Raw genomic sequence first — 11572 nt, 5'->3', positions numbered from 1 at the left:
TTGTTATTATTATTATTATTATTATTGTTATTATTATTATTATTATTATTGACACTAAACATGGAGATGAGGTGGCAAATATCAGTCAGGATTACATGTTCACGTGATGCATTAAATCACCTGACTGTTTGGATATGTCTGTTAGGAAATGTTTTATTTCTAAGAGAATGAATAAATGAGAACAATTTACATTCAATAATTAGTTGGCCCTGTGTTAACCACAACCAACATGCTGGATCTCTGTTTAGGACATCACTGTGTTAACCACAACCAACATGTTGGATCTCTGTTTAGTTGTCACTGTGTTAACCACAACCAACATGCTGGATCTCTGTTTAGTTGTCACTGTGTTAACCACAACCAACATGTTGGATCTCTGTTTAGGGGTCACTGCTCTAAAATGAGTGTCTCTGGGGAGAGAGAGGAGGGGGGTCCTGCCTCTAAAATGAGTCTCTCTGGGGAGAGAGAGGAGGGGGACCCTGCCTCTAAAATGAGTGTCTCTGGGGAGAGAGAGGAGGGGGGCCCTGCCTCTAAAATGAGTGTCTCTGGGGGACATGATACCAAAGCTAAGAGGTGAGCTGACTATTTTGTTCTAGATTTTAGATGTGTGTGTGAAAATGTGTTTTGTTGCTAAATGCTGTATATCCATTGTTTAACAGGAATGGAATGTTGGTATCCTGTATATTTGACTGGGATATGTGGTTGTCTCACCTAGATATCTATATATCCACCTAGACATCTATATATCCACCTAGATATCTATATATCCACCTAGATATCTATATATCCACCTAGATATCTATATATCCACCTAGACATCTATATATCCACCTAGATATCTATATATCCACCTAGATATCTAAAGATGAATGCACTTACAGATGCCATCTCTTAATTTGACCCAGTTTCTCACAGCAGGAAAACAGCAGCAAATGTGTTTGTTCGTGTGGATTGTAAATTGAGGGACATTTTTTATAGTGGTTGATCCATTTTTTTCCATCAAATAAAGTCTGACATTTTGAAGTGGAAATTACAAACGTTAAAAGCCTTTATAAAGCCTTGTAGTGGTTTAATAATTTCTTTAAAGAATAAAATTACATTTCGCAACATTTCTGAAAATGGATATTTAGCGTTTTGGAATGAAACACTTGTTTCCCCATCTGAGCTCAGAGTAGAAGAGAGATGTAATGTTTGTCTCTGTTGTGTTGAAGACCAATCAAGCAGGAGAGACCAGCCTCCCCTGTTCCCAGCTGTGTGTCCATGAAGAGTGACTGGTCTATGAATCCTCCTATATCCTTTAGAGAGGGAGACTTTTCTACTGAACAAAGGTAAGAAGAACTCATGGGTCATGGTCAGTGAGTTAAACAACACTGTCTCTAGTCATTTCTCCTCTCCCATTTTCACATTTCTTTTGGTTGTTTTCATAATCCATAGGCTAATACTTTAGTCCATTTTCATAGTCCTAAAACAATATTAAACAAACACAATATTCCCTCCCTGTGTGTGTGTGTGTGTGTGTGTGTGTGTGTGTGTGTGTGTGTGTGTGTGTGTGTGTGTGTGTGTGTGTGTGTGTGTGTGTGTGTGTGTGTGTGTGTGTGTGTGTGTGTGTGTGTGTGCACACACTCCCTGGATGAGGAGATGTAATCTCATGTTTTGTGCACAGAAACCAACAGGAGAGATCAGAGTCAGAGATTCTCAGTGGTCAGTCTTCCCAGAGTCATCAAACAGACCTGGACTCTATATTCAGTGTATGTGGTCCTGTTATGTACATTTGTTTTTGTTTATCTCAAGTAAAGTTGATCTGTCAATCATTCATTAATGTGTTAATGAGAAAGCATTTCTTCTCTTGATTAACTTATTTACTTTATTTATTTTAGTTGCTTGAAGAGAAAATGATGACATTTGTGAAGAACGAGCTGAAGATGTTCAAGAGGATTCTTAGTCCAGAACTCCCAGAAGGCTTTGAGAGTCAGAAGCTGGATAAGGAAGTGGTGGATGCTGAAGATGAGAAGCAGGAGAGCAGTGCCAGAGAGGGGGCTCTGAAGATCACACTGCACGTCCTGAGGAAAATGAACCAGAAGGAGCTTGCTGACACACTGGAGAAATGTAAGATCTGTCTGCCTCATGTTGAATGCAGTTTTATAACATTTAAAAGCTGTAGCTAAAGTACAGCTAAAGTAGCTGTGTAACTCAGTGATATTGTAGCAGCCTTAACACAACACCTAGTGACCTCATCAAGTAGCAGCAGGGATGTGTTGTGTTGATTAATTTAGAGAGAGAGAGAGAGAGAGAGAGAGACAACATTAATAATACCACCAATAATACCAATAATAATATAATCAGTCACACCAGTCTGTAATGCATTATGAAAACATTTACACATGTATACTGTCGTGTCTTTGGGCACCATTAACTTGAAGACATATTTATCAAAATAACTCCCTGTAATTATTATCACGCGATTAAACTGATTAATCTTTTAACTGTAATTAACTAGGAGATCGGGGCACCAAGGAAAATATTCAGAATACAAAGTTATAATTTTCCTAATATAACTTTCCTATATTATAACATTATATATTATATTATATTATAGTATAGGCCGATTATCTTCTGGTTTAAGAGAATAAATGATTATAATTTAAAATGTTATAACAGTCCTACAATACTGTAGGCATTAAAACAGACGTAATATTAATATCCTCTGTGCTATTTCTTCATTCAGATGAGCTTGCTGTGATTTGCCAACGTGAACTCAAATCTAATCTAAAGAAGAAGTTTCAATGTGTATTTGAGGGGATCGCTAAACAAGGAAACCCAACACTTCTCAATAAGATCTACACAGAGCTCTACATCACAGAGTGTGGAACAGGACAGGTCAATAATGAACATGAGCTGAGACAGATTGAGACAACAACCAGGAAACAAGCAAGACCAGAGACTGCAGTCAAATGTAACGACATCTTCAAACCCTTAACTGGACAAGACAAACTTATCAGAACTGTGCTGACAAAGGGAGTCGCTGGCATTGGAAAAACAGTCTCTGTGCAGAAGTTCATTCTGGACTGGGCTGAAGGAAAAGCCAATCAGGATGTTCAATTTGTGTTTTCAATCCCTTTTCGGGAGCTGAATTTGATGAAAGGGGACAAACACACTTTGATTGAACTTGTCAATCACTTCTCAATGGAAACCAAACAATCAAGAATCTCCATCTACAACAAGTACAAAGTTGTGTTAATCTTTGATGGTCTGGATGAGTGCCGACTGCCCCTAGACTTCCAGAAGAACAAGATCTGTTGTGACGTCACAGAGTCAACCTCAGTGGATGTTCTGCTGACAAATCTCATCAAGGGAAATCTGCTTCCCTCTGCTCTCCTCTGGATAACTACCCGACCTGCAGCAGCCAATAAGATCCCTTCAGGGTGTGTTGACCAGGTGACAGAGGTACGAGGGTTCAATGACCCACAGAAGGAGGAGTACTTCAGAAAGAGATTCAGTGATGAGGAGCTGGCCAGCAGAATCATCTCACACATAAAGACATCAAGGAGCCTCCACATCATGTGCCACATTCCAGTCTTCTGTTGGATTTCTGCAACAGTCCTCGAACACATGCTGAAACATAAGAGAGAAGAGATGCCCAAGACTCTGACTGAGATGTACACACACCTTGTGGTGTTTCATACCAAACAGAAGAATGAAAAGTATCTTGGGAAAGAAGAGACAGATCCACACTTGAATAATGAGAGCATTCTGTCACTGGGAAAACTGGCTTTTCAACAGCTTGTGAAGGGCAATCTGATTTTCTATGAAGAAGACCTGAAAGAGGCTGGCATTGATGTCAATGAAGCCTCAGTGTACTCAGGATTGTGCACACAGCTCTTTAAAGAGGAATGTGGGCTGTACCAGGACAAGGTGTACTGCTTCGTTCATCTGAGCATTCAGGAGTTTCTGGCTGCTGTATATGTGTTCCTCTCATTCATCAACAAAAATGAGAATCTCGTGGACAAACAGCAAACAAATTCCAGTATCTTTTCTCTGCTGTACAGAGACAAGTCTGAAGTTACTGTCTACAAGAGTGCTGTGGATAAAGCCTTACAAAGTGAGATGGGAAACCTGGACCTGTTCCTCCGCTTCCTTCTGGGCCTCTCACTGGAGTCCAATCAGAAGCACTTACGAGGTCTACTGACAAAGACAAGAAGCAGCTCACAGAGCCATGAAGAGACAGTCAAGTACATCAAGGAGAAGATCAGGGAGAATCCCTCTCCAGAGAGGAGCATCAATCTGTTCCACTGTCTGAATGAACTGAATGACCATTCTCTAGTGGAGGAGATCCAAAGCTACCTGAGATCAGGAAGTCTCTCAAAACCCAACCTGTCACCTGCACAGTGGTCAGCTCTGGTCTTTGTGTTGCTGACTTCAGAAAAGGAGCTGGATGTGTTTGACCTGAAGAAATACTCCAGATCAGAGGAAGGTCTTCTGAGGCTGCTGCCAGTGTTCAAAGCCTCCAGTGCATTTCTGTGAGTACATAAAATGACATATAAAATCTAATCATCAGGAAGAAATATTCAGGTTAAAGAAAAATATGCATTATAATATGTGTATAATATTACATTGAAAACATTGAATAAATGCATTGATTTTCACATTAGTATAACAATATGACCATACAATTGTAGCTGACGGAAGATGAATCTATATGTTGTTTGAGAGAATAAACCAAATGCATCTTCCATTGTCCTTCAACACTACTGGTGTTAAATTAACAGTGTGTTTGTGAAGTCATGATGATCTCGTTGCAGGCTGTCAGGCTGTGGAGTCACAGAGGAAGGCTGTGCTTCTCTGGTCTCAGCTCTGAGGTCAAACCCCTCACACCTGAGAGAGCTGGACCTGAGTAACAATCACCCAGGAGACTCAGGAGTCAGACTGCTCTCTGCTGGACTGGAGGATCCACACTGCAGACTGGAGAAACTCAAGTATGTAGAGGGTTTATGTCAATGTTCATATCAGACATGTTTGACTTTTCAGGCTGGTCAAGACAAACATTCTGACCAACACTTGGACAACGTTATATGCTGACTGTGTGTGTGTGTGTGTGTGTGTGTGTCCTGTGTGTGTGTGTGTGTGTGTGGTGTGTGTGTGTGTGAATAAATGCATTGATTTTCACATTAGTATAACAATATGACCATACAATTCTAGGACACAGAAGAAGAATATATATGTTGTTTGGGAGAATTAACCAAATGCATCTGCCATTGTCCTTCTACACTAAATTAACAATGTGTTTGAAGTCATGATCTCTTTGTCAGGCTGTCAGGCTGTGGAGTCACAGAGGAAGGCTGTGATTCTCTGGTCTCAGCTCTGAGGTTAAACCCCTCACACCTGAGAGATCTGGACCTGAGTAACAATGACCTGAAGGATTCAGGAGTGAAGCTGCTCTCTGCTGGACTGGAGAATCCCCACTGTAAACTGGAGACTCTGAGGTCAGTATTATCAGATATGAAAGTACTTTATGCATGTAGTTCTCCCATTTGAAAAAGTCGTAATTATTCGGACATATTACTTATAGTGTATTAAAGTAGTCATAAGTTTAGCATGTTGTCCCATATTCCATGCCTGCTGTCACGTTTCTCTAAGACAGAACCCAGAAGCAGACCAGGTGAGTAAAATGAAGGTGAGTATTTATTGGTAGTCTTGATGTGTAATTTGAGTGATCCAGGAGACGGAGCGGCAGCGGAGGTGAGTTGATGAGAGTAGATGGGTGGATTCAATGACGTCACTGTATCCACCGACGGCCAGGCAAGGGAGTTGAATGTTCCGGGAGGATGACTGTAGACAGAGTAAACGGGGGGGGGAGTAACCAGTAACAAGAACAAAACAACAAGACTAGCTCAGGAAACATGAGGCTGTTCGTTGCTAAAGATCCAGCAGGGAATGGATGTCAGCTCAGGGCTTATGAAGAGGTGATGATCAGGACCAGGTGTGCAGAAGGTTGATGAGATGCAGGTGTAGGGTAATCACTAGATCTCCCGCCTAACTTCGTCGCCTGGCAACCAGATAGGTTTCTGAACGCACCCTTAGACTCCAAACAGAAAACAGTCAGCTCAGGCAGAAACAGACTCAGGAAGCGGGATTCCTGACACCTGCAGTGAGGCTTGTGATTCTACTAACAAAGATCAAACCCCCTCTGTTATTGTTAATGGTGAGAGGTTAGCATGTTTTGTTGTAGCCTCTGTTATTGGTAATGGTGAGAGGTTAGCATGTTTTGTTGTAGCCTCTGTTATAGGTAATGGTGAGAGGTTAGCATGTTTTGTTGTAGCCTCTGTTATTGGTAATGGTGAGAGGTTAGCATGTTTTGTTGTAGCCTCTGTTATTGGTAATGGTGAGAGGTTAGCATGTTTTGTTGTAGCCTCTGTTATTGGTAATGGTGAGAGGTTAGCATGTTTTGTTGTAGCCTCTGTTATTGGTAATGGTGAGAGGTTAGCATGTTTTGTTGTAGCCTCTGTTATTGGTAATGGTGAGAGGTTAGCATGTTTTGTTGTAGCCACTGTTATTGGTAATGGTGAGAGGTTAGCATGTTTTGTTGTAGCCTCTGTTATTGGTAATGGTGAGAGGTTAGCATGTTTTGTTGTAGCCTCTGTTATTGGTAATGGTGAGAGGTTAGCATGTTTTGTTGTAGTCTCTGTTATTGGTAATGGTGAGAGGTTAGCATGTTTTGTTGTAGCCTCTGTTATTGGTAATGGTGAGAGGTTAGCATGTTTTGTTGTAGCCTCTGTTATTGGTAATGGTGAGAGGTTAGCATGTTTTGTTGTAGTCTCTGTTATTGGTAATGGTGAGAGGTTAGCATGTTTTGTTGTATCCTCTGTTATTGGTAATGGTGAGAGGTTAGCATGTTTTGTTGTAGCCTCTGTTATTGGTAATGGTGAGAGGTTAGCATGTTTTGTTGTATCCTCTGTTATTGGTAATGGTGAGAGGTTAGCATGTTTTGTTGTAGTCTCTGTTATTGGTAATGGTGAGAGGTTAGCATGTTTTGTTGTAGCCTCTGTTATTGGTAATGGTGAGAGGTTAGCATGTTTTGTTGTAACCTCTGTTATTGGTAATGGTGAGAGGTTAGCATGTTTTGTTGTAGCCTCTGTTATTGGTAATGGTGAGAGGTTAGCATGTTTTGTTGTAGCCTCTGTTATTGGTAATGGTGAGAGGTTAGCATGTTTTGTTGTAGCATCTGTTATTGGTAATGGTGAGAGGTTAGCATGTTTTGTTGTAACCTCTGTTATTGGTAATGGTGAGAGGTTAGCATGTTTTGTTGTAGCCTCTGTAACTCTCTCACTCATTATTATTCATGATCTTTCTCAATCATGGCAGTCAAAGAATATGGGACCAAATACTTAACTTTTGACTAATTTAATACACTATGAGTGAATTGGTCAGAAAACATATGACTTCTTTAAATAGGGGGACTAGATACATAAAGTGCTTTCATTTTTCTAAATGTTGAAACAGATATGTATGAAAATATCCTCAAATAAAAGGTGACATTATATACTGTCACCTCATTTGAAACATTTGATCTGAAATCCAAAATGTTGGAGTTTAGAGCCACATTTAAAATGTTATCTTCACTGTCAAAATAGATATGGTGTGGACTGTATACTCAATACAATCTAAATCTGATACCTCACTGTCTGTCTTTTGACTGATACTGCTTTTAAACTGGTCTGGTCAGTCTACTCAAATATTTGTACTATACATGTTTCTATCTGCAGGCAAAACTTTGATAATTTGTCATTTTTAATGATGATACATTATTTTACGAATAGATATGGAAGGTTTCAGGACACTGATATCTGAATATGTTGAAAAATGATACTGCCACTTTTTTCACCACCAAAGCATAGCAGTGTGATTTTAATATGATTTGACCCTTTTCAGGCTGTCAGGCTGTCTAGTCACAGAGGAAGGCTGTGATTCTCTGGTCTCAGCTCTGAGGTCAAACCCCTCACACCTGAGAGAGCTGGACCTGAGTAACAATGACCTGAAGGATTCAGGAGTGGAGCTGCTCTCTGCTGGACTGGAGGATCCACACTGTAAACTGGAGACTCTGAGGTCAGTATTCCTTTCGTTGGTCAACAAGTGGTAACTGTTCACCAGATCCACATGTGTTTACCAGACAAACATAGTCCACACCATATGTGTTTGGACAGTGAAGCTTACAGTTTTAAATGTGGTGCTATGCTCCAGCATTTTGGATTTGAGATGTTTCATATTAGGTGACAGTACAGAATGTCACCTTTTATTTGAGGGTATTTTCATACATAGCTGTGTTACTGTTAAGAAAGGAAAGCACTTTATGTATTTAGTTCTCCCATTTGAAAAAGTTGTACATATTCGGACAAATTCACTTATATTGTATTAAAGTTGTCATAAGTTTAGTATTTAGTCCCATGTTCCATGCCTGCAGTGATTACATCAAGCCTGTGATTCTACTAACTTGTTGAATTCATTTTGCAGTTTGTCTTGGTTGTGTTTTGGATGATGTTTTTCCTAATAGAAACTGAACGGTGAATAATGTCCTGTCATTTTGGAGTCATTTCACTTGTATTGTCAGTAAGAATAGAAGATGTTTCTGAACACTAATACATTCATGTGGATGCTACCATGATTATGAATAATCATGAATGAATCATTAATGATGATGAATGAGAAATTTACAGAGGCACAAAGATCAGACCCCCTCTGTTATTGGTGTTATTCTGTATACTTCTGGCCCTTCTTTGGACACTGTGTTAACTAACCTCCAGACGAGCTTCAATGCCATACAACTCTCCTTCCGTGGCCTCCAACTGCTCTTAAATACAAGTAAAACTAAATGCATGCTCTTCAACCGATCGCTGCCTGCACCTGCCCGCCTGTCCAGCATCACTACTCTGGACGGTTCTGACTTAGAATATGTGGACAACTACAAATACCTAGGTGTCTGGTTAGACTGTAAACTCTCCTTCCAGACTCACTATAAGCATCTCCAATCCAAAATTAAATCTAGAATTGGCTTCCTATTTCGCAACATAGCATCCTTCACTCATGCTGCCAAACATACCCTTATAAAACTGACCATCCTACCGATCCTCGACTTCGGCGATGTCATTTACAAAATAGCTTCCAATACCCTACTCAATAAATTGGATGCAGTCTATCACAGTGCAATCCGTTTTGTCACCAAAGCCCCATATACAGTGGGGGAAAAAAGTATTTGATCCCCTGCTGATTTTGTACGTTTGCCCACTGACAAAGAAAGGATCAGTCTATAATTTTAATGGTTTATTTGAACAGTGAGAGACAGAATAACAACAAAAACATCCATCCACTATATAATATAGTGTCCCTGAAATAATAATCTGACACACACACACACACACACACACACACACACACACACACACACACTGGACACAGACACACACACACACTGAACACACACACACACACACACACACACACACACTGAACACACACACACACACACACACACACACACACTGGACACACACACACACACACTGGACACACACACAAACACACACTGGACACACACACTGGACACACACAAACACACACACACTGGACACACACACACACACTGAACACACACTGAACACACACTGAACACACACACACACACTGAACACACACACACACACACTGAACACACTCAACACACACACACACTGAACACACACACACTGAACACAAAATGGACACACACACTCAACACACACCGGACACACAAACACACACACACACACACACACACACACTGGACAAAAACATACACACACATACACACACACACACTGGACACACACACACACACACACACACACACACACTGGACACACACACACACACACACACACACACACACACACTGGGCACACACACACACACACACACTGGTCAAACAAAAATACACACACACACACACACACACACACACACACACTGGACAAACAAAGTGGACAAACACACACACTGGACACACACACACACACAAACACTGGATACACACAGACACACACACACTGGACACACACACTAGACAAACACACACACACACACACACACACTGGACTCACACACACACACTGGACTCACACACACACACTGGACACACACAAACACACACTGGACACACACACACACACTGGACACACACACTGGACACACACTGGACACACACACACACACACACTGGACACACACACACACACACTGGACAAACACACACACACTGGACAAACACACACACACTGGACAAACACACACACACACACACACACACACTGGACAAACACACACACACACACACACACTGGACAAACACACACACACACACACACTGGACAAACACACACACACACACACTGGACAAACACACACACACACACTGGACAAACACACACACACACACACTGGACAAACACACACACACACACACTGGACAAACACACACACACACACACACACACACACTGGACACACACACACACACACACACACTGGACAAACACACACACACACACACACACTGGACAAACACACACACACACACACACACTGGACAAACACACACACACACACACACACACACACACTGGACACACTCACACACACACACTGGACACACACACACACACACTGGACAAACACACACACACACTGGACACACACACACACACACACTGGACAAACACACACACACACACACACACACACACACACACACACACACACTAGACAAACAAACACACACACACACACACACACACACACACACACACTAGACAAACAAACACACACACACTGGACTCACACACACACACACACTGGACACACACACACACACTGGACTCACACACACACACACTGGACACACACACACACACACACACACTGGACACACACACACACACACACACACACACACACTGAACACACACACACACACACACTGAACACACACACACACACACACTGAACACACTGAACACACACTGAACACACACACACACACTGAACACACACTGAACACACACACACACACACTGAACACACACACACTCAACACACACACACACTGAACACACACACACTCAACACACACACACACTGAACACACACACACTGAACACACACAAACTGGACACAAAATGGACACACACACACACACACACACACACACACACACACACACACACACACACACACACACACACACACTGGACACAAAATAGACACACACACTGAACAAACACACACAAACACATTCTGGACACACAAACACACACACACACACACACACACACTGGACAAAAACATACACACACACACATACACACACACACACACTGGACACACACACACACACACACACACACACACACACACACACACACACACACACACACACACACACACACTGGGCACACACACACACACACTGGTCAAACAAAAATACACACACACACACACACACACTGGACAAACAAAGTGGACAAACACACACACTGGACACACACAC

At 41.6% G+C, this 11572-nt stretch overlaps 1 protein-coding gene across 1 annotated transcript; it reads left to right on the top strand.

The window, feature by feature from the left end:
- Window positions 1–1871: 1871 nt before the first annotated feature.
- On the top strand, window positions 1872–4732 carry LOC145867191 (NLR family CARD domain-containing protein 3-like). The gene is made up of 2 exons (XM_082971244.1): window positions 1872–2106; window positions 2726–4732. Exons 1-2 carry the CDS (start codon window positions 1893–1895, stop codon window positions 4519–4521), a joined length of 2010 nt encoding a protein of 669 aa, XP_082827370.1. The 5' UTR covers window positions 1872–1892; the 3' UTR covers window positions 4522–4732.
- The last annotated feature ends 6840 nt before the right edge of the window (window positions 4733–11572 follow it).

This window comes from Salmo salar, unplaced genomic scaffold, assembly GCF_965601325.2.
Source record: "Salmo salar unplaced genomic scaffold, fSalSal1 ptg000221l, whole genome shotgun sequence".
Classification (NCBI taxonomy): domain Eukaryota; kingdom Metazoa; phylum Chordata; class Actinopteri; order Salmoniformes; family Salmonidae; genus Salmo; species Salmo salar.
This window is presented reverse-complemented; position numbering and strand designations above follow the sequence as displayed.

What these genes read in the sequence shown, in the direction of transcription:
- LOC145867191 (XM_082971244.1), top strand. Translation starts at nt 1,893, where the DNA reads ATGATGACATTTGTGAAGAACGAGCTGAAGATGTTCAAGAGGATTCTT. An exon ending in TGCTGACACACTGGAGAAAT is followed by an intron (nt 2,107 to 2,725) that starts GTAAGATCTGTC and finishes TTCTTCATTCAG; the next exon opens with ATGAGCTTGCTGTGATTTGC.